We start from the raw sequence: 23,377 nt of genomic DNA, 5'->3' as shown, positions 1-23,377 counted from the left end.
CGCGTTATAATTAGCGGGTAAAATGATAGAAAAAAGCTTTTATGAGGGCTTATTTTTAATTTAATATTTAGATCATTCTAATGAGTGCGTTTTCAACCAAATATTTAATATCTTGGGCTTATTGTTCGCACTCTTTTTTCCCGCCAAAATGAAGACCAAAAAAGAGAAACATTGTCGTTTCCGACAAAAGTGAAAATCATTTTGGCTGAGATTCTAAACGTTTTAATGTAAACAATACAGTGCAAATAATGTTTTGTGCAACTAAACCGTCATAAGAATGATTAAAATAATTTAAAACTATGGATTTTTGTTTTTGGATTGAAAATAAATGTAACAATGTATTGATGTTTTGATGTTTTTTAAACTGTATATTTTATAACGATGTCACATTGCCTTGATCTAACCGTATATTGGTCATGAAATATGACAAATATGGAAAGTTTATATTTATGATGTGAATAAATTAAGCTATACTTAAGTGCTAGTACGTTTAGGAAGACAACACTCTCATTTGATATTGCACAAACCCAACTGCTTTCCCAACGATAATGGCACGAACTTCAGCTTGATTGACAGAGAAGCAAAGTGTAAGTCGGTTTTGTCTATATTAAAACAAAACACAAAACTGTAACGCTTCAGCTGTTTCTGTTAGACACTACAGCAAACACTGATGCTCAAAAAACTCTAACAAAATCTTTTAAAACAAAAAACAAAAAATAAACTGACTTTGTATTTTCGACTGAACTGAAGAACAAAAAATCTGAATGAGTTTGCTAAACACAGTTGCAAATAATAATTGTTTTTATTTGATTTATTTGAGTTGAATTTTGGATGAAACTAAAAAAAAAATTTTCGACAGTTTGTGCATGATCTAGAACGTTACTAAATTCGAAGTATCTAAAATGTCTCATACAAGCAACTAACTAGCGTCTAAGTTTCGTGGCTAACCAGCCATTGAGGTTTCTTAACCTTTCATTATCGACCACCTGTCTTAAACGACCAAGAAAGATCTATCAGCAACCTTGAGCGACAGACCGTCAAATGTTATTTTCAACCTCTATAAAGCGATCGATTAGTAAACCAAGTTAGTAAACTTTATTGATGAATAAAAGAATACAAAAAAGAAAAACTATATAACCTGCATATAGCTAAAGCTAGTCTAGGCAGGTTAAATTCACAGAATATACACGTAGATTTACAAAGATGTCTTTATATGTTAATAATACTAAATAATCAGAGTACAAAGAGCTGAATAGAAAATGAAAAGTAGTTCACTGAGTAGAAAATGAAAAATAGCTCATTACAGATAGACTTACTTAAAAAGTTTGAAGATCTCAGTATCATAGCGATTAATATTAAGATCGTTTAATAAAACGGTTTTGATTTCCTTTTGGAAGTTTTTTTTGGATAAACTCCTAATGAAAGGTGGTATTTGATTCCATAGACGTGCATAGATCGATTGCATCAAATTAAAATCGCACCCTCTCGTAGCCGACCAAGGATCAGTATAATTCTTTTAAATGGATTACCACCGAGGAGTAAAGACTTGGGTATATATATTACGTGAGAAATGCTTTTTGATAAATAATTGTGAAAAAATATATATTAACAATAACCATGTGCTATGGGAAATTTAAATGGAGATGAAGATAGGATTCGATATATATTATTTTGAAAGCTGAAAAACTAATCAAAGATTGTCTTAAGCAAGATGTGCTGTGATTGGTTGATGAATGACGCAAATTAACCCTTCAGCTACTCTGATTGGCCGTTCCATGAGGAGCAATTCAATACAGCTAGACACACCGATTGTCCTATTTATTAGTTCAATACATGTTCAAACGAATCAAAAAGGTTTGGAGTTCTCCAAAATGGTTCGGTCACATCTTCTTGTGTATTTCTGCATGTTTTGGACAATCTATTGTCCTAAGATGTCTGCAAGCGTTACACTATCCCCAGAGTCTTGGCCTGAGGGGGAGTATGAGAGGTTTGAACGCTTGAACCTTATAAAGGACTACAGACCAAAACCATTAGCTTTCAGCAGTGGCAAAGGAATGGTGGCAGGGACGACAAACGCGTTTGCAGTGCACGTAGGAATGGATGCTCTGAGGAAAGGAGGAAATGCGATGGATGCTTGTCTGTCTACGGCGATAACTGGTAAGATGACATGTAGACAGTTGCTATTATTAGCCATTCCGAAGTTAAGGGAAAATACTTGATCAAGTTGGCATTGCGTTGCATTGTGGGACTGTTTTAGATAAGATAGATGCCATCTTTGAAATGTCCTCTGAAACAATCCCACGATGCACTGCAATGCAAAAGCCTTTGTTTTTGCCCGTGAAAACTCGTCCTGAAGCGCTTGAATAGTCCTTTTCCGAGATCGATAAACAGGATGCATTGTGGTCTAGCTTGGGTGAAAACAACACCATATAAGGCATGATGAAAAAAAGATGTTTGTACCGAAGTGAGACCAGGATGCATTGGATTTCAGGAAAGGACTACGCGAGGATGGCCTGAACGGGCAGAAGCCTTTCGTTCCACTCCAACATGGATTCCTCGTGAAAAATTTCTATTTGACATCCTAAGAGGCAAAATTAAACAATTTAAATTCCATCTTTTCCAGAGGTTGCGTTAGCTGCGGGATCGTACGTATCATACACGGGCGTCACCAACATTCTTTATTACGATCGTAAGACAGACAAAGTCTACAGCCTAGATGGTGGGTGGAATATACCAAGTCACGTACCCCCAGACATCCCACCAGTACATTCACAAGGCCCAAATGGCGCCACCGTTCTTATCCCAGGATTCATTGCAGGGGTAACAGAGGCAGCGAAGAGATTTGCGAAGTTTCCTCTCAGCACGCTTCTTGAGCCCGCGATTTATTTCACAGAGAAAGGTTTCAAGTTACCCTATTGGTTGTACGGGAGTATTTATGTTAATTATAACTCGAAGACGTTACTACGAACGCCCCAGGGTAAGTAATAAGAAGGTATTCGAAACACATGGTTAGTTTTGTCATGATTTCCAGCGATATCCAACTGCGTCATGCGAAACTTTCCGCACAGTTTTTGCATAAAAATAGAGTTGAATTCCCGGAGGATAGAAAATGTATTGTTTTGGTACCCCATAATGGCCGCTGTGACGTCACGTGAAAACTTTCTATAAATAGCAGGAAATAGCTTTGGTCAAGAATGAAAGTTTGCGATTGAGACGATCTGTGTTTCTGAATTGGCGTTAGATATGTGACAACAATAAAATAAAAAAACAAAAAATGCTCCTTCAATTTGGTCTTTTGAAAACATCCCACGTGGAAGGGATTGACGACCATGACATCTTAGTCCTTATTGATACAATCGCCATATCGGGTATGCTGGTCATAGGCTTCCCTTAGGCTTCGGCCGAGCTTCCTGATCAGTCTATAAATCCTCCCGGGATAGCGGTGTCGGGGTTGAAATCTCCGGCGTACCCGTAAGTCCATACGACGGTTCAGCACTCGATGTCTGGAAGTATGGTCCTGGTTATTTTTAATCAAAGAAGAGGAACAAACAAACAAGAAAAATTCTAAAAACCAGTTCATATATCAATTCATAAACTGAAAAGAGTAACCTAAGAGGTCATGCGCATTTAAAGTTGCTCTAGATAGCGTATAGTAAAAATGAAGTGACAATGCCATAGTCTGCTGTTTAGATTCGTAGACATTCACCCCAAGCTTAAAGTAAAAGTCCCAGGGCTTAGTATTATTTTCAATCTTTGCTTTAATTTCCAGGAAGGGCCAAGTTTACCAATCCAGTTACTGGAAAACCTTACGCATACCAGGAATTATTCAGACAACCGCTTATGGCCGAGTTCCTGAAGAACATCTCGGCGTCGGGGAAGGACTATTTTTACAAGGGCTTCTTTGGGAGAACCATGGCTGCGATAGTCCAGGAAGAGCAAGGCACAATTACCGCAGCAGACATGGCAAATTACCAGGTAAATTGAACGCATGCACAATGTTTGGGCAAGGTGTTCAATAATTTTTGAGGCTCTAGATCTCGCCGTATCGTGTAAGAAGTCAATTAATGTAACGGGAGATCTGATCAGTTCAAACATTAGCTCAATTAAAACATTCCCTTTTTGAGTAAACTTTTTAAATGGATTTTAATTCGAGCCTTTTCCTCTCAGGCGACATGGAACGAGCCAGCAAACACCACCTACAGCGGACATCAAATCTATTCGTCAGGGTCGGACTGGGGCGGAGCGGAGCTGGTGGAAAAGTTAAACCTCATGGAGCTAGCCGGCTTAAGTGATAGCGAAAGCTCTTATCTTAGCAATTCTTCGAAACTGTTTTGGCTAGGTTCTATATCCCGGTTAAGTTTCTTTGCGTCTTGGTACGGGAAGATAGTCAAGAACGGATTGGATATCCTTGAGAAATCTTTTGGAGCTGATTTTTCTTTAAACAACAGGAAAACTAAAGAGAATGCAAAGAAATTGTGGGAGAAGATAAGAAGTCCTGAAAAGATGCGACAGGCCAATGCAATAATCAAGAAGCTACTCGGCGGTACAGAAGAAAAAAGGGCAGTTAACCTCGAGGAATATTTTGGTTCAGATGGTGTCGTTGCCCTGGATACCGAAGGAAACGCATGCGCAATGATTCATACTATAAATAGCCTTATGTGGGGCACAGGGTTGTTCTTGCAAGGGAATGCTCTTCCACACTCAGCAGCTATTTTTAAAAGCTATGTTAAAAATACCGAGCCGGGGACAAGACTTCCCAACGGGTTACAACCCGTGCTTGCTCTTAAGGAATCGGGAAATGACAGAAAAGGAGGCAATGGCCGCAAGCCCGTTCTCGCTGTTTCAGTTGTAGGACAGTCCTACGCCATGAACACAAACCAGTTTATAACAAGTATTTTGGACAGTTACAAGACACCAAGAGAAGCTCTTAACACCCCAACCTTTTTGCTCCCCAGTACTGATAGTTTCTATCAAGATGTCCGTATGGAAGAGTTTGCCATCGCCGAGAATATCCTCAACGATGCGCGAGCACTGGGACTTAATATCACCGAGGTGTCATACAAAGTGTCCAATGGGGCGCTGGGTCTGGGTGTGATCGTTACGGCTGATGGGAAGGGGAATATGTATGGCTGTTCCAATGCTGATCGATGGGGGTATTCTGAAGGGGTCTGACAAAAACCCTGAACATCTCCGCTATTTTGGGATACCTGTGGCAAAATGGCGGCGACCACAAATACCATAATGCATTACTCTTCGCATCATAGTAGTCCCCTTCACAGTTCCCTGCGCCACCTTGAAAGGTAGCCGCGCCTTTGCATCGAAGCGAGACGAACGGTGAGCTTGCAATGATAGAGACATGTGTATAATTGTCCAAGGTGTTAAAAAAGGTTTCCATCACTGCAAGCTCACCGTTCGTCTCGCTTCGATGCAAAGGCACGGCTACCTTTCAAGATGGCGCAGGGAACTGTGAAGGGGTCTGTCTATGGACGCAAAAACTTTTCAATAAGGTAAAACTATAGGCAGGGTCCAGGAATGCTAGACGTTCTCTTCCAACGTATCCTTCTAATGCAATAGTTAATGTAGCTAAGCTAAAGAATATTCGACTCTCCAGAAATCGAATGGGCATTAAATGCAAATTGGCACGAAATTATCAATTAAATTAAAAACCCCGAAATGATTAAAGAATCAATCACGTCAGTTAACTTTTTACACTCTCAATTTATTTTCTCTTTGAATTTGTCACTCGACTCGTCTCGCTTTACCACAAAGGTTTCGTAATAATTTTGCAAAGAATTTTTTCCTCGTTAATAACAACAAAACAGAGGCTATAGAAACCATAAAATAGCGAGAAGTTATCGATGTAATGCGAGCTTTGCCGCATCAAGTAAAAGATTGACTCCTCAATTCCTGTCAAACATTTCTTTTCTGTCTCTCTTCGATTTTCTTGACATCTTGTGATTTGTTTTATTTTCCTATTTTTGTGTGGAAGATATCGTGCCTACTTTGGAACTTTAGCAATAGCAGTTTGTACCGCCTTGGCTAAATGGTCAACCCAGTCTAAAGCAGGTCTTGATCCAAGTAGGGGGTGTAGCTTTGGTCTCTGAGGAGCCTCACTGCTACCATCATGCTTTGCGGTTTTACTACTTTCACCGCTAGGTCCGGGGATTTCCGGGGAAACCGGTTTTTCTTGTTTTTCACTTTCATCGTCGCTGTCGTTAGTTTTTCGACGTTTTTTCTTTTGAGGCGCTTCGGTAGAATCAGTCGCGCTGTTGTCAGAGGTATTTTCCCCTGGGGACTCTTCCAAACTCGACTGGCGAGCTTTAAGGCGCTTCTGTTTTCGATTCTGGTGTTTTTTACATATTGATAATAAGTCTTCAAGACTTGGCAGCAATAAAGTACTAATATCGGATTTTTTAGGGGAAGAAACGGAGAACATCAGACTCATGGCGCGCAAATCCTGCGAGACAAAATAAACACAGGAAAATTATTCACAGATCAGGAAATGAGGAAACAGAAGAGAATATTCGTGGTGCGCAAATGCACCACAAATGTCCCAAAGGAAAACTATCCAGAGAGGGGAGGGGAGACTCGTGGAGCGCAAAGTCGCGAATCGCACCACAAATGGAAAGGAAAATTATCCATAGAGGGGAGGGGAGGGGAGACTCGTGGCGCGCAAAGGTTCTGTGAGAATAATTAGTAAGTGATATTACTTAGAGAGGAATGGGACAGATGTAGAGCGCAGACGAAACGAATATTAACAGACTAATGGCGTCTAGGACTAGGACAATGAACATTAATATTATAGAGTGCATGGGTGGGGGCGGGGCGGGGGGGGGGGGGGGAGGAAAATTATTTTGGAGACTGAATACTCAGATTAGCACTGCGTGGAGCGAAAGGTTTGAAGGTGCATTATAAAAACAGGTAGTGAATATACGAGTATAACCCACCGCAGTAATGCGTCGAGCGATCTGCAAAAGCTCTTCGTCATTAGCTCTAGCAGCGGCAGGCTGGTCAGCTATGACTGCTGCTACTAATGTGTGAACTAGGGTCTTCCACTGGTTCTTTAACACTACAGTATGAACCTGGACACGCAAGGAAACATCAAACGTGTCATTAAAGTGTCAATCATCATTTTCATTGTCAATATCATTATTATCAACACCAGAATGCAGTTGAAAATTATTAATCCTTACCAACAGATGCAACAGTAGTTACCCAAGTACCACCTCTATCGATGTTTTAATGTGTAATCATCATCGTCATGATGTATAGAAATGTATCATCATCATCTTCATGTATAGACATTATGTATTATCATCACCATCATCATATACAGACATTATGCATTATTATCACTGTCATCATGAATCATCATCATCACCATGCATAGACATTATGTATTATCATCATCATCATGTACAGACATGCATTATCATCGCTATCATCATGAATCATCATCATCATCATGCATAGACATTATGTATTAACATCACTACCACCATCACCATCATCACGTATCGACATTTATCATACTTACCCTAGGAAACAAACAGCACAGAAACGAGTAAATCTCTTGTACATTCAGGCATTCTCGCTCCTCCAATAGAATGGAATCGATGTACTGTGGATAGCATAGAAAAAGTACGAGTCAAACGATTGTCCTTGTCCTAACGTTGTGGATTAAAAACTGGCTTACCTCGATGAATTCTGGTCTTTGGCAGATTCTTTGAATACAGTCTTTATATTTAACGTGCTGAAATAAAAAGCACTATAACTTCATATCATCATCACTATCATCATCATCGTCACCATTATCATCATCACCATTATCATCATGACCATCATCCTCATCACTACCATCATCGCCATCCATCACCATTATCATCATCACCATCATTATCAACATTATCATTATCAGCAGCACCAGCAGAACATTTTTGTTGCAATAAAACATTGCAAAAACTTGTCGCGCATTCTAGTTGCAACGTTGCCACAATTTTCGTGTACTCGTTGCAACGACTGTAGTAACGATTTCGAGCACAACCGCATCTTAGTGCAACTGCATCGCAATTCTTTACTGTACGACAAGAGCAATGATATCGTGCAAAGGTATTCTTACCTCCCCTGACTTCTGGTACACGTCCATCCAGAGTTTGGAAAAGAAGTTAAAATGCAGAGGTATTGCTTCTATCGCTAGTAAACAACCTGTATTGGGTAGTAAAGAAGATTAGGATATGTTTATAGTGCACCTTAATATTTATTTATTTGTGTCTTGAAGATATGAATGTTTGTACTTCTAATTTTCACCATTTCACCATTCGACTAATCAGTCACTTTAAGTTGAAACAATACAATACTGAAAGCATTGCATCAGGGATTGTATCACCACTTTAAGGCTGGTTTTCAACTTGCGTTGGGATTGGAAATGAAACTCGAAGTGACGAGAAACCAAGAAAGAGGAATCCTTCCTATCCTTCCTCTTTGAATTCTGACGTGCTTCTGGCTAATTACGACTCCGTTTTCTGATTTTCACCTCGTTATAAGCTACGCCAAGAGAATATGAAGAATACTTCACATTCTCTTGGCTGCATCCGATTCCGTAGCTAGTGAGAATCAGCCTTAACAAATGTGTTGGTTAATGATGAAAAAATAAATATACAAACTTTCATGCAGCTGTGCCCCTAAGTACCAAGCATACTTACTTAGACTAATGCATGTGTCACTGACACGATCTTGGTTGAACCCTACTCTGATAAGCTTATCCAAAAAGAAATGATACGGATGGAAGTAGCTAGACATGGCCTTGTCGTACGCTTCGTCTACTCCCTGATTTACAGTCAAGAAAACATATCATCGATAAATGCATTATCATCTATGGTTTATATTTCAGATGTTTATATCTCCGAAAAGAAAACTCCTTATACAAAAATATTGCAACCACACTACTACATTGTTTACATATAAGTGATTTTGAAAATAATTTTTTTCCTTGATATACACTTTAACATTTAGAAACATCAGTAACATCAAATGAAAGGAAATCAAACCCAACAAACAAGCTTTATAGGTAGCGCATAAACAACAATCAACGTCCTCAAACAATTGGCACCAAGATTGCCTGACAATGCAAAAATATTTCCAAAGAATTAAGCGATATATCACAGGGATCCCAATCTAGATTTTTGTGCCATTATTGGTCACCCTGTGGATAACATACCTTGGGAATCTCGAGGTACGATGGATGTAAGAACATGTTTAGTTCAGGGACAGACGGACGAGGTAAAGTCTTGCTACTGACTATAACCTTGGTGTGTCGTCGAGGGAAGTAAGGACCGAGTGTCGGCTGTTGGTTACTCTGGTGCCATCTAATGTGTGACTGGTGGATCATTGGTATTAATAGTTCCGCGCACTCACTGGGGTACTGAGAGAGTATTGCTCGTAATACATCTGGGGGAAAACCCCATAGATTATCAGTATACATAAGAATGCAGTAACAGACAGGTTTACATTGGGAGAACCTACGTAGCAAGCAGTTGATGTAATGTATTCATAAATATGCAATGAATCACACGCAATACCATAGATAGACAATAGAATACAATAGATTTTCTGAATACATTACATCACCTTAGTGCTATGTAGGTTCTCCCGTTTTACATTGGGATGTACTCAGGTTTCAACGTTGGTTTTAAAATTTTAGTTTTCCAAAAAAAAGTCGACTTGACAAATTTAAAAGATATTGAAAAACTCATATTACGAACGTGGCGTGCAGTGAAAGCAGTGTCACAGTGTTGCAGCGCTATGATTGGTTGAATGGATATCATGGACTCCGTAACGTGACCGTGTTGCGTGACCGTGTTGCGTGACCGTGACGATCAGTAATGATGCATGATATAATATTCCTATGGTATACTCTTTACTCACCCAAGCACGATACATGCAAGTCTTTAGGTGTGTAGGAATTCAACAGTGAGAGCAGTTTTTGTGTTATTTCCATCTTATCTGACCATCCCACGATACTGCTACGGACCTCTGAAACCATTAAAACACAGTCAATGTAGGTCTTCTGATTTATCTACCAGGCAACGTAGTTCATGGCCGCCATGTTGGATGAATTTAACAAAAGATATGGACTTGGTTTCTCTTATCACGTCCACCAACATGGTGGCCATGTCTTTTGTCCTTGTGCATGACGTCATAACCGCCATGTTGGTTAACTTTAGGTCTTGGTTTCTTCTGTCATGTCAACCAACATGGCGACCATCTCTTTTGTCCTTTGATTCTCATGGGAAGAGATACACACCACCTACAGAATGAAGTTCACAGATCCGTCCTTACCTGCATTTTCCATGTGACTCTGTGAACTTAGTAAGACTTCTTTTAAGATGTTAAGCACTTCTCGTAGATCACCAGTCACGTGACAGGCTGTAGCCTCGTGGTACATCAAGTGAAGGGTCGTGATAGCCTGGGAACAAGTTAGAGGATACATAAGTATCTTGCAAAACAAAATAGTGAGTGTGATGCACGGATTATAGTGAAGTGGCTTAATTATTTGTTTGATGTGGTGTAATGGAGTGGAGTGGAGTGGAGTGTGATGGAGTGGAGAGTGATGGAGTGGAGTGGAGTGGAGTGTGATGGAGTGGAGTGTGATGGAGTGGAGTGTGATGGAGTGGAGTGTGATGGAGTGGAGTGGAGTGGAGTGTGATGGAGTGGAGTGTGATGGAGTGGAGTGGAGTGTGATGGAGTAGAGTGGAGTGTGATGGATAAGAGTGGAAAAGAGTGAAATGGGGTGGAGTGGAGTGTGATGGAGTAGAGTGGAGTGTGATGGATAAGAGTGGAAAAGAGTGAAATGGGGTGGAGTGGAGTGTGATAGAGTAGAGTGGAGTGGAGTGTGATAGAGTGGAATGAAGTAGAGTGGGGTGAAGTGGAGAGGAGTTGGACTGATGGAATCGAAGTTGAGTGGATTGGAAGTGGTGTAGAGTAGAGAAGAGTTGAAGTGAGTGGGGAGGAAGTGGAGTGTGGTGGAGTGGAGTGAAGCGGAGTGGAGAAGAGAATGACGTAAATTCTGGTGTATTTTATCTATTTATTTTTTGTTGTCGTTGTGCTTCAGTTGTAAGGTGTTGAAGTATAGCGCACGCTGTCCTGCAGATAATATAAGGATATACTATAGTATAGAGTCGAGTACTTACATCAGACAACGTTAACAAGCCTTGATTGACCAACACGATTAAACGGTCCTCCTCAGTTTGCAGCAGGATTTTGAACGCCCTAAAACACACACACACACAAATATTATCACTTTACTCCGAATATAATACTGAAAGCATGCTCGACTCACGTGATCAGAGTAGTCCAGTGTGATACCCCATCCAAGCAGTTCAGATATAACATGATAGTTGACTTTCTGAAGGCAGCGGCAGCAGCCTTGTCTTCTGATGTGAGGTTGGGATGACCTTGGCCAGAGAACAGCCGCATGAGGGCAAACAGCTCCTCGATAGCCTTGAGAATGAGAAAGAATGGAAAAACAGAAACTATGAAAACCAACCAACTGACAAGATGAGAGATAGTGGGATCAACTGAAGAAAAGACCACTTTACCTTAGGCTTTCACATTTAAAACCACGAGTCATGCTCTTGAGGATAATTTTATTGGTTTAACAGTTATGCACGAGAAGGCACACGTGAATATGGATACAACTCAAACAAAATATATTATTCTCAATTGAATGAAACGTGGTCTGAAATGTGAAAAAAAAATCGCCCAGGGTAAAGAGGTTTATTGGCTGACCCGCCATCCTAGACCGACCTGTCAACAAACCAACCGAACAATCAACTGACCAATCAAATTTCAACTGGCCGTCAATGACCAAACAACCATCAAATTATTATATACATGACGGGATACCTGTGGATAATGATTGACACGTGACGTCAGGTGTTCAAAGGCCCATCGCATATTAGAGTGGTTAGCTAATTGACGCGTAAATCTGCACGAGTATTCACAACACAGTCGAAGTAGACCATAATATGCAGGTAACACGTTGCGGTTGAAGTTGATTACTTCCGGCTCGTCGCTAGAACTGAGAGAGAAAATATTTTTCAATTTTTCATGCAAAACTTTCATTCGATGCACAAGAATAAATAATTGACGACAATCTTAGAGAAAAGTTTGCTTGACTTTACTAGTAAAATAGTAATGATGAAAAGGTAAATTATACACCGTGAAAAGATGAAAAAACTTACTGACGTTTCGGACGCTAGTCCTTCGTCGGAGTAAAATAGTGTGCATCTGTGACCGAGGTATTTGCGCACAGGCGTGAACACACGAGCCTCGCACTAATGTCACTTAATACTATTATTTTTGCCACAGTAAGTACTAAGAGTGCTCTGACTTGGGCTTAACTGTAGTAACACAGTGACTTTAGTAACAATTATCATTTAAGAATATCATCATGGGATAAGTGACATACAGGATGTAGTTGAGAGCGATGTTAGAAGCCACTTGAGGTGTGTCTGTGATGAAGGCTACATTGCTTTCACAGTCCTGACAGGCGTGGAACCAGAAGATCAATAGCGCCTGGATTAGGCACAGAGAAAAACAATATTAACTTTAGCAACAACATAAGGTATCCAAAATAAAATACAATAACAACAACAACAGCAGTAGCAACAACAACGACAGCAGTAATAAAAACGTGGACAACAGTAGCAACAGCAGCAGCAGTAGCAACAACGACAGCAGTAATAGGAACGTGGACAACAGTAGCAACAGTAGCAACAACAACAGCAGTAACAGAAACGTGGACAACAGTAGCAATAGTAGCAGCAGTAGCAACAACAATAACAGCAATAGAAACGTGGACAACAGTAGCAACAGCAGCAGCAGTAGCAACAACAATAACAGCAATAGAAACGTGGACAACAGTAGCAACAGCAGCAGCAGCAGTAATAGAAACGTGGACAACAGTAGCAACAGCAGCAGCAGTAGCAACAACAACGACAGCATCGAAAACTGCAAAAGTAGCAACGACAAAAGCAACAGCAGTAATAGCAAGATGTAGGAGCAACATCAACACTAACAGTCCTTCGATAAAGCAAATTATTATGAAGGTTAAAAGCCCCGAAGATGGCCGCCATGACGGAAAGCTTCGTAAATAATCATTGAACTAAATACTTAGCATAAAAATTAAGGTCACCTGTTTGTTGTGATGGACTGAGATGTTTGGTTCTGACATTATCGGGTGGAATAACCTCCACAAGTCTGGTAAATACTGTCTTACCTGGAACACAACATAAATAACAGGTTAACAACACATACAATGTTATCAAATTGAGCTGATCCTTGCAGTATATGAAGCAACTTATGCAGCTGCAAATTGAAAGACTCAGAAAAAATTCTGAGTCTTGATCGAATGGGATTTGAACCTGTGCCCTGGCAATTCCGGTGCCATGCTCTAACCACTGAGCTACTAACTCTCATATGAGACTTCAAGGAAACATTACGATGTTACTTCCAGTAGGTACAAAAGCCCTATTTCTGGGGGGAGGGGTTCGTTTTAAGGGGAATTTTTTTTGTTTTCATGACAATCTTCATTAGAACTGAAACTTTCTTAACATTCTCGTCCCAGATTGTAGATAGACGAGAATCTATCGACTTACCATCTCTTTCTCGTTTCTGGATACAAGAAAGTAGTTCAACACAGCAAAATAACTGACCAGTTTTGTAGTGCCCTGCATCGTACGGTCTGCAAATATAATCATAATGAATAGTTACGATACTACACTGCCATTATACGCTGCTATACACTGCTATAACCATCTTTCTTTGACCACCATTTGTAGCAGATAACAAGATTCAATTAAAGATATTGTAGTAAACAAAAAAACTTAAGGAATGTAACGATGCTTACCACAGTAATTCCTAGCTGGGGACAGCAGTTCAAGAAGAGCTTTGAAGATCTGATAAGATAAGAGCATGTTAGCAAGTTATAAATGAAATGTTGCAAGCAAATATAGATGACAATAGATATACCACTTTGTTTTCTAACCTTATGTAGTACAGCTTTAGCTTCTTCGCTTAACTGTAAGAAGAAAGGTACAATATTAGTGAACTGTTGTAGATGATAAAGACAGGTTATGTTGAGCGGTTGTATGGTATAAGTGTGAACATACCTGAAGGTCTTTCTGGGGCGTGGTGAAGCTCCTCGTTCTAAAGACAACATTAAATACATGTGTCACCATCACCATCACATCATCATTATCATCATTATCAGTGTCATCAATATCATCATCATCATTATCATCACCACTACCATTACTATCGTCATTTTCATCATCAATCATTAGCATCATCGTCATCTTTATTATTCATCATTAGCATCATCATCACCACCGCCATTACCATCGTCATTTTTATCATCAATCATTAGCACCATCAACACCATAATTCATCACCATCATATTAGCATCATCATCATAGTTAACATCATCTATCATCATCATTTACAGTCATCATTATTGTTATCAAGTACCGCCACCATCATCATCATCATCACTGGCACTGTCATCATCATCATCATCATCATCATAACAGCATTGCACATCATTACTCAGCAAATGTGTATTTCTATCATACCTGAAGCTCAGTCGGAAGCTATGGCTTGGAACGAGCGAGACAAGAAGACAAGCTGAAGCTGGAATCAAAAGCATAACCTAATATTAATAACCATTCAACAAAATTGAAATGTATTTGGGAAGACATTGGGAAGAATGGGAAAAGGAAAATGGGAAAGGAGAAATGGGAGGGATGAAAAGTGAATGGGTAAAAGGTACTGACCATTTCTTATGCGTGGGTTATTATCAGCAATGAGGTATTTCTCAACCCATGTATTCATGTTGTCCAACACCCACTGATGTGCCTGTGGAACAAACAAACACCGTACACTCAAACATACAATACATACTATATACCACATAAAGGGAACGCTTAAAGCCAGTAGTAGCTCATATTTGGACACCAAGCAATGAATACAGGGACTGCAGAGACGGAAGGCTATAGCCCAAACTTCCCCCTTTTCTCATACTATTGCAGGGGTGGATCCAAGGGACCCCTCCCTGGTTTGCCTTTGTGCCCCTACTTCGAAGATATCCAATACAAAATGTTTTCCCCTTTGATTCTAAGGGGTGCACTACTCCCAGGGTTAACATTGTGTGCAGCACCCCTCCCTGAACAAAATCCTGGATCCACCCCTGCTATTCTCTTATATTTTCCAATCTCAGCCCCCCGCTTTTTAGGGTGGTCCGCGGTCCTTGGAATAACCATTGTCAAGTAGTTAAAATTGAATTGGTCTGCAGAGGTGTTGGGTGGGGAAAGTTGCTCTTTAGTTTTTGTATGTTTTTGCACTTGTGCGTAATAACCAATTAGATGAACTTCGTCTTTAATGACTCGTACAAGTTGTTGGTATTCGCAAACATCGTACCATTTTGTTCTTTGGGGCAATAAGAGTCAGCCAATCCAGACACAACATGGCGTTGTACTCAGCAGCCTGCGACAGAAAAAAAAAGACTTCAACCTATACTGCATTTTAGAGCGTTTCATGAAAATGTAAAACTATTGCAAAAAAAGGAAACTATTGCAGTCAAATCTCGTTGATACAGAAAACGCCCAGTGAAAGTGTCCACGTTAAACAGGGCGTCGAATAATATCAAAATCATTATACAGTTCCATACAAGCACCAAACTTTGTAGGAATGTGCCTAAGAGTTTAAGTAAAGGGCTTCTCATTTTTTAATGGGCAATAATAATAACAACCTAAACAGAAAATTGGTGTAAAAAATTTATCCTATTCTAATAGGGGGCCAGCCAAGTGAAAAGAAATTGAGGTTGGGAAGGGATCACATTTTTTTACTTACAATTCACAAAATCCCACCAGTCCCCCCCCCCCCCCGCAATTATTTTTGACAGGGGAAGAAGTAGGTAGCGTTTTTACCCCCCAACCCCCCCCCCCCCCAACCCCCTTCCTGCAATTATTTTCGACAGGGGAAGAAGTAGGTAGCATTTTTCTCATAAGCTTCCAATCATATAAGACAAGTTTTAAGATTGAAGTCTATACACACCTCCCAAATTCTTGCTAGAGTCAGGTTGATGAAGGAAGGCAGTCCTGGTGGACCTCCCTGTAGTTCTGTCAGCATTGATAGCAGCTTGAAAAACGCCTGGGATTGCTAGAAGGAGAAGAAGAGAAAGATAAACTACATCAAGATAGATCTTTATAGGGTTCCTCAAGGTTTTTAGAAGACTGACCTCTGATGGCAGCTTCTGTACAGAGGATATTAACATCGACACCACCTGAAAATAACAAGCAAATTAATGATTTGTATATTATGCTGCAACAAGATTTTAAATTGCGTAGACAACGCGACAAATTATTCTCTCGTATATGGGGAAGCTTTACTTGCTAGATACAAAATAAGTGAAGGTTAGGAAACGATTTGCGCATGCTTGAACAAGTGGTGGGAAAATGGCAGAACAGTTAATACATTAAAAAATCGTGGTAATGCTTAGGAAAGGTATAGATTTAACTTACGTTTTCTGCAAGCTTAGTGTTATATCGACACAGACTCAGGACCAAGTTGGCTGTGTGTCGTAGATTAACGTTGTCCTTGATAACTTGAAATAGAAATGTCAGTCCCTAGAGAATGAAAGAATTAAAACATTAAACTAACATTGAATATTATTGGATCTGAACTTAACCAATGAAAAATCTCGGTAAAAAAACGTCAATCTAATGTCAAATGTTATTGGTTCTAAGCTTAACCAATGAAAATCTCGGTAAAAAACATCAATCTAATGTCAAATGTTATTGGTTCTAAGCTTAACCATTGAAAATCTCGGTAAAAAACATCAATCTAATGTCAAATGTCATTGGTTCTGAACTTAACCAGTGAAAAATCTCGGTAAAAAACATCAATCTAACGTCAAATGTTATTGATTCTGAACTTCAAAAATTAACCAATCAAATCGTTATAAATAGTAGAAACATACCTTGACTTCCTTTCCTCCAACCAGCGAATCGATGTCATTCTTGGAGAGATTTAATTGTCTAAAAAAATACAAGTCACAGTCAATCGTCTCTCTTTTTACAACTATTTACATCAGGCTGCATCTGACACAATCACGTTGTGGAATAGATGATATCCATAGAACGAATCATGTGCACAGGGTATTTTTTAATCCAATGATAAAGAATGCTTGGATCACAGCACAGCACGGTATGGTAAATCTGTACTGTGAGTTTTCCATAGTCATACGAAATCTGCTGTAAACTGAAAAGCGTAACACAACACTAAGCAAGTAATGAGTTAGGTGTACCCTGTTTTGGAAAGATGCAAGCACACTAACCTCTCACTCCAAGATGCTTCTACCAGAACAGCTATTAAAGAAACCATCTTCTCCAAGGAGCTGCCGCGGTACTTGTCTTCAGGCAGGAGGGCCACAACCTCATCATCGTCATCATCCATGTCATCATCATCATCTGCACTGGATTCAGTTGGCTGATACAGACACAGAAAATTGTTAAGATCCAAATGCAACTATGTTAACACAAAGCAGACTCAGTTATGTTTGGGCTACTTATCAAGGTAAGACAAACATGTCCCACATGGGTTGCTACAAGACACATATACTTACAGCTTCTGGGGTCTTGGTCTTGAGGTAGAAGTGTATCATAGTCGATATTGCCTCTATACCTATTAAGAACTCTCGCTGCAACCAATCAAAAGTCACCGGTAAGACAATGACATACTAACAGTAGTCTTGAATACTAAAAACGTTTTGTATACTTTGCTACATTCTCATGTAAAAACTGTGCAGACTAAGATAAAACATTGTACATATCTGGGCCTGGATGTATGAAGGGTGGATAGCACTGGCAGACAAATCTTATCCACTGGATACATTTATTGTATAACAGCATTGACTTATCCACCGAATAAGGATTTATCCGTTGGATAGTGCTATTCACCCTTCATGCAACCGGGCCCTGAGGCGTTCACTTTTGTTTCCATAAGCACATGTTTTGTTTAGTAATCAAGACTTATTTACCAAGTCTCTTGTTTTAATATTTGTAATGGAAACCTCTCGTAAGCGACCACCTGTCATATCCAAACAGTGGTCGTGTTTGAGAGGTTTGGTTACATTTGGGAATTTATTTTTTTCATACCTCTTCTTGTCCAACCAAAGCAAACTGATGAAGAAACCAGAAGAGCTCAGACAGGTTCTTGATGTAGAGACGAATGTGATTCAAATCAAGCTGAAAATTTTTTTAAAAGTAAATTATCTTTTCCTTGATACGTCATATCTAGCTGTTAAAGTGTGGTGTATTCTGCTCTAGCTTGGGTACAATACCATATAAAGCATGATAAATGAAAGATGATTGTGCCCATGATAGACCAGAATAATACAAGTTCCCTATTCCAGGAAGAACCTAGAAAGGTACTCTGTCATCTATAAGCGCTCTTAAGGCTGGTTTAGATGACATGATTTTCGCCTATAACACACTCGCACCATCCTACTTCTCAAGTAGTAACATGTAAATCAAGCCTACAACTCACCTACTAGTTGTAGGCGAAAATCGTACCCTCTAAACCGGCCTTTACTGGACGAAAACACCAACGTTAACAACATTGGCTCTTTGCAAATACTTCTTACCAGTTTAAGAACAGCTTTGATAAAACGCACCACGAAAGAAAAAGGACCTTTGTCAACATCCACTACCTCGGCTTCCCTGAAAACCGATCCATTCAATACACTATTAGCACAAGGTACAGTCTGAGGGAGTAGCTTTAAATGGTGTACTTACTCGTCATCCGATTGGACATATGAAGGGCGCAGAGCTTGAATAGCGTGAACACACAGTCGGGCAAACATCTAAAAAGAGTTCAAATAAATATTGGTTATTGATTTAATGCTCAAACAGAGTGTAGCAACAAAATTGTTCACATTTGTTGAATTTTTGAAGATGATGTCAATGATTATGATGATACAATTGCTGAAAAGATATATAGATGTTAAAGTTGATGCTAATGATGTTGAAGATCATGTCATACCACTAACAAAGATGTCAATGGTGATGCTGATGGCGGTGATGAATTGATACTGGATGATCATGTTGGTGATGACGCGAATGATAGTGATATTATAGGCGGCAGTGGTAGACGATATGGTGATGATAATGATGGTGGTAATGATGATGGTGATGATGGTGATGATGATGATTATGGTGGTAATGATGGTGGTGATGATGATGATGGTGGTAATGATGATGATGATAGTGATGATGATGGTGATGATGATGATGGTGGTAATGATGGTGGTGATGATGATGATGGTGGTAATGATGATGGTGATGATGATGCTGATGATGATTATGGTGGTAATGATGATGGTGATGATGATGGTGGTGCTGATGATGATTATGGTGGTGGTTATGATGGTGATGATGATGGTGGTGGTTATGATGATGGTGATGATGGTGATGATGATGATGGTGATGATACTGATGACCTTTATAGCACTTACATGTCGTATACTCTGTACAGGACATTTAACAAACATCTGTTGCAGCCACCAGTCATCAACAGATAACGTATTCAAGAACCATTCACAAGCAGCACTGCTGTTCTCAAGATGGGTTATCAACAATTCCGACCAATTCTTCAGCAGCAACTTCTCCTTAGAATGAACCAGTGTTTCCAATAAAAACGACGTACTAAGCTGTATATTCGACAGCACAACATCTTCACTATCCTCAAGAGTAGGGGGTATACTACTGCACAATAACCATAGGAAATTGAAGTACGTGGTATCAAAGATGTGCTTATCGTGTAGGAATTGGATGTTATCTGTCCAGATCCAGTGGGCCAAGTCAGGGCTGAGGTTGATAGGTGGTACTTGTATAGGTGAGGCGTTTGGGGTGTGGCGCTCGTAGAACAACATGTAGGCACTGTGGGTCTTCTCGAAGGAAAGTTCCATGAACTTCTCAGACACCACATCATATGTCTTGGTCTTTAAGATATTAATATATACATATCTTTATCACATACTGATTGGTAAGTGACTCAATACAAGGAAAATTATCAATTCTATAAAACTATATATCTTTTTCTCTCAAAACTATGGAGTTTGCCTCATACCGTCATTTCTCCACCAAAGCATTCACTTGCAATCTGCGAAGGATCAAATGGTTTGACTTCAGCGTCGTTGAACAGGAACCACTGGTCTTGCTGTGGATCAGTTCTGTTCCGTATAAAGCTGTAGTAATGTCCACCTTCAGCGGTCCCTGTATGTACCACCACGCCTATCAGGTTGTACCAATAGTTGGGATCCTTTTCTGGGTCTAACAATAGAATTTTAAAAAGTAAGTGAGTTTACAAATATGCCAAAATTATTGTTATCACTCAGATGAAGTGAACAAAGAGGTCTTCTTGACTCCTAAAATCTGGCCAAAGCATTTTCAAATAAAAAACTTGACTTTGTCCCCATAAACTCCTTTCAAATATCAAAAATGACTCCATAATTTGAGGAGTACAAGTCAAAGTGACTACTCTCTGCATAACAAGGAGCCAAGAAATGCAGAAATGAGAGAGAACTACACTGTCATCTTAGCCAATAAGAAAGCAGCGACATTTTGAGAACCCAAACTCTATGATATTTTTACAAGTTGAAGAGGAACAACAACAGAACAGAAATCATTTGGAAGGCAATGGTAGTATTGTAAATTTATATCAATGCATGTTTTTTTATGGAATCAAGATATATATACCATTAAAGAAAGAATTAATACTAAAGGGGAGTCCTAGATACCTTGGTCAGCCTTGTCTCCCATCAAGTATTCTTCTGAGTACGGAGCCATGTTCAGTTGGAGAGGGAAAGAGAAATGTGTGTTGACCTTCTCTTTCATCATTGTTACCATGTTGAATGTGTAGCGCATAGTGTTGAAGCAAAGAATCTTGGGTAACACAGTAAAACATGCTCTGGAAAACACGAGAATCAAATATTTGTTGTCGTGTATGAATTATTAAAATATAATGCACACTCTAATAGACTGGCTACCATGCTTATACCAGAGGACATACCCATGCTTGCAAAAAACTCTAAAAAGTCTATGAAAAAGACTAATGTGAACCAATGATTCGGGGGAGGGGGGAGGGGGGGGGGGGAAACAATACTCACAGAAGGACTGAAGCTAGAGATCGGCTGGGTCCTGCATGCCTACATCAAGTTCTGAGAACCTTACCTTTTTTCAGCCCTGACTTTCTTACAGCACTGTGAACAAGTGTACATGTTGTCTCCATCCAAGGTATCCTTGATGGTAACTTCGTCTAGTGATTCCTATTCAACATAAACACCAAGAAATTAACACCTTCACTATGGCCAATCCAGTGGGATGCCCCCCTTCATGACGCTGTTTATTTTTCTTGAAGTGGAATAGAAAGCAAATTTTAAAGGCCTATTGCCACTTACCGTGATGCACCGCAGTCACAGATGAATTTCGTGGTCCATGAAATTCAAAGATTCATATATTGAATAATAACGTCATATTAAATCCTTTTCCGACATAACACTAAGGCACAATTATGATTCTTTTACATTCTTTTACGGCTTTAGGGACTATTTAAGAGTTTATTCAAAATGTTAGATTTGTTTTTTCAGTGGTGACACGATTCAAAATGTAAACAAATTGTGATGCATCACGGTAAGTGGCAATGGGTCTTTAAATACTTTTTCCAAGTTCTGTAGTGTCATTCACAAAATTTGCTCAAGCCCCCCCTTCCCCCGCTCTATAATTTTGTCTGGATCTGCCCTAGTATATGATCCTTGACTTGTTCTTACTGGCTAAAGGCAGTCATTTACTTACATATAGGTTCTTCATGTCAGCAACAGTGCATCTCACAGAGTAAAACTCCTCTTTTGTCTTGCTAACATGGGTACAGTCCTTAAACAAAAAAATGTCAAAAATGTCATGCGTGGCAATAATATTTGAGAGGTCACTAATTGGTTGTTACAAACTCACCAGTGATACTACGTTGTTTGTGATAACTCCACAGAATAGCTCTCGTACTAGGTCTCTCTACAAAAGTGAAAAGGAATCAATAAATGGGAAAAAGAACAGGTGAAAGGGAAATGATAATAGTATGGAAATAATTATAGTATGGCAAGAAGGAAGGTAGGAGAACAAGAGTAAAAAGACAATCCAGGAAAACATTTATGATAATAGTATGGTAATAATAATAGTATGGCAAGAAGGGAGGTAGGAGAACAAGAGTAAAACGATAATACAGGAACAAATGTGTTATAGCAAAGGAAAAATTGAATGGAAAATGTGCAGGGAAGGAGAAAATGTATGAAAGAAGGAAGGAGGAGTTGAAGAAAGAAAAGGAAGAGAGTAAATACAGAAATAAAAGGTAGGAAAGAAAATTGGGAAAAGAAAAGCAGGAAAAGGGGAAAAGAAAATGGAAGAGAGAAAAGCAAGAAACATAGGAAAGGAAAAAGATATAAGAAGAAAAAACTGGGTAATGAGAGAAGAGGATAGATATACACAACAAAGGTATGGAAATGAAAGAAAGAAGTGGAAAGGAAGGATAATGATACTCACAAGTGATGGTGACATATCCTCTAACTTGCTAATCAAATCAGTAAAGAATTCAGTCATGTCCTTCTGTTCACCAGTGTTTATTAGCTGTTTGTCCATGGTGTAGGTCCGACAGAAAGAACGAGGGTTGTGCGCCTTGCGTTCACTCATCTAAAAGCAATGAAAAAAAGCTTTAATCACCCAACCTTCCAATGCCTTCAATAAGTTGGGGCACAGACTCTTCCTGAGATAGCTAGCATGGTGCATTGTGGTCTAGATTGGGTACAAAATATCTTTTGTTGATCAAGCCCTATATGATGTCTTTAGTATCCAAGCTAGACCAAAATGCATCATGTTTACCAAACTCAGAGGAGTTCTATTGGAAAGCAGTATCATTTTATGAGTATCCTACCATGAGAAAGCAAAACATCTTCTGTAGTTCTTTGAGAAAATGATCGTCTCTTGCATTTCCAGTCATCTAAGCATAGAAGAGAAAAAATGTGAATTGTAGTAAGGGACGGAAGAGAAAATAAAAGAAAGTTGGGAAGGGAGAACGGGAGATAGGTATGGGAGGATGGGATAGGCAGAAAATTAGGAATAGGAGAAAGATAGGAAAGGAGGGAAAAGTGGAGGAAAGGAGTACCTTAGCATTAAGAAGTTGGTAAGGGAGAATGGGAGAGATGGATAGAAGGATGGGAAGGACAGAAAATTAGGAATGGGAGAAAGAGAAAGAGAGAAAGGGAGGGAAAAG

The 23,377-nt window shown here is 39.5% G+C and overlaps 2 protein-coding genes across 2 annotated transcripts in view; one reads left to right on the top strand and one right to left on the bottom strand.

The window, feature by feature from the left end:
* Nucleotides 1-1,695: 1,695 nt before the first annotated feature.
* Nucleotides 1,696-5,697, top strand: LOC116294999 (uncharacterized). The gene is made up of 4 exons (XM_031702731.2): nucleotides 1,696-2,157; nucleotides 2,624-2,977; nucleotides 3,770-3,975; nucleotides 4,168-5,697. The coding sequence occupies exons 1-4, from the start codon at nucleotides 1,734-1,736 to the stop codon at nucleotides 5,170-5,172; spliced, it is 1,989 nt and encodes a 662-aa protein (XP_031558591.2). The 5' UTR covers nucleotides 1,696-1,733; the 3' UTR covers nucleotides 5,173-5,697.
* A 1-nt stretch (nucleotide 5,698) lies between these two features.
* LOC116297635 (ubiquitin carboxyl-terminal hydrolase 34) overlaps nucleotides 5,699-23,377 on the bottom strand; it is a 37,014-nt gene continuing 19,335 nt past the window's right edge. The window contains exons 32-69 of the mRNA XM_089040832.1: nucleotides 23,039-23,104; nucleotides 22,651-22,797; nucleotides 22,069-22,125; nucleotides 21,913-21,990; nucleotides 21,292-21,386; nucleotides 20,859-21,028; nucleotides 20,189-20,391; nucleotides 19,575-20,060; nucleotides 18,856-18,923; nucleotides 18,705-18,780; nucleotides 18,217-18,306; nucleotides 17,685-17,759; nucleotides 17,397-17,548; nucleotides 17,040-17,097; nucleotides 16,582-16,686; nucleotides 16,299-16,343; nucleotides 16,115-16,219; nucleotides 15,479-15,544; nucleotides 14,836-14,917; nucleotides 14,635-14,692; nucleotides 14,172-14,208; nucleotides 14,048-14,080; nucleotides 13,910-13,958; nucleotides 13,659-13,744; nucleotides 13,196-13,279; nucleotides 12,470-12,576; nucleotides 11,905-12,079; nucleotides 11,339-11,499; nucleotides 11,190-11,268; nucleotides 10,339-10,465; nucleotides 9,925-10,032; nucleotides 9,218-9,447; nucleotides 8,703-8,826; nucleotides 8,120-8,205; nucleotides 7,697-7,753; nucleotides 7,538-7,621; nucleotides 6,948-7,082; nucleotides 5,699-6,457 (exon numbers count right to left, since the gene is read on the bottom strand). Of these exons, the coding sequence (XP_088896958.1) occupies nucleotides 5,999-6,457; nucleotides 6,948-7,082; nucleotides 7,538-7,621; nucleotides 7,697-7,753; nucleotides 8,120-8,205; nucleotides 8,703-8,826; nucleotides 9,218-9,447; nucleotides 9,925-10,032; nucleotides 10,339-10,465; nucleotides 11,190-11,268; nucleotides 11,339-11,499; nucleotides 11,905-12,079; nucleotides 12,470-12,576; nucleotides 13,196-13,279; nucleotides 13,659-13,744; nucleotides 13,910-13,958; nucleotides 14,048-14,080; nucleotides 14,172-14,208; nucleotides 14,635-14,692; nucleotides 14,836-14,917; nucleotides 15,479-15,544; nucleotides 16,115-16,219; nucleotides 16,299-16,343; nucleotides 16,582-16,686; nucleotides 17,040-17,097; nucleotides 17,397-17,548; nucleotides 17,685-17,759; nucleotides 18,217-18,306; nucleotides 18,705-18,780; nucleotides 18,856-18,923; nucleotides 19,575-20,060; nucleotides 20,189-20,391; nucleotides 20,859-21,028; nucleotides 21,292-21,386; nucleotides 21,913-21,990; nucleotides 22,069-22,125; nucleotides 22,651-22,797; nucleotides 23,039-23,104 (4,503 nt within the window). The 3' untranslated portion in view covers nucleotides 5,699-5,998. The remainder of the gene's footprint in view (nucleotides 6,458-6,947; nucleotides 7,083-7,537; nucleotides 7,622-7,696; nucleotides 7,754-8,119; nucleotides 8,206-8,702; nucleotides 8,827-9,217; nucleotides 9,448-9,924; nucleotides 10,033-10,338; nucleotides 10,466-11,189; nucleotides 11,269-11,338; nucleotides 11,500-11,904; nucleotides 12,080-12,469; nucleotides 12,577-13,195; nucleotides 13,280-13,658; nucleotides 13,745-13,909; nucleotides 13,959-14,047; nucleotides 14,081-14,171; nucleotides 14,209-14,634; nucleotides 14,693-14,835; nucleotides 14,918-15,478; nucleotides 15,545-16,114; nucleotides 16,220-16,298; nucleotides 16,344-16,581; nucleotides 16,687-17,039; nucleotides 17,098-17,396; nucleotides 17,549-17,684; nucleotides 17,760-18,216; nucleotides 18,307-18,704; nucleotides 18,781-18,855; nucleotides 18,924-19,574; nucleotides 20,061-20,188; nucleotides 20,392-20,858; nucleotides 21,029-21,291; nucleotides 21,387-21,912; nucleotides 21,991-22,068; nucleotides 22,126-22,650; nucleotides 22,798-23,038; nucleotides 23,105-23,377) is intronic.

Source organism: Actinia tenebrosa, unplaced genomic scaffold, assembly GCF_029948245.1.
Source record: "Actinia tenebrosa isolate PJP-AT-01 unplaced genomic scaffold, QUT_ActTen_1.0 PGA_scaffold8__29_contigs__length_14323225, whole genome shotgun sequence".
NCBI classification, from domain to species: domain Eukaryota; kingdom Metazoa; phylum Cnidaria; class Anthozoa; order Actiniaria; family Actiniidae; genus Actinia; species Actinia tenebrosa.
The sequence above is the reverse complement of the archived record's forward strand: the minus strand, read 5'-3'. Positions and strand labels throughout refer to the sequence as shown.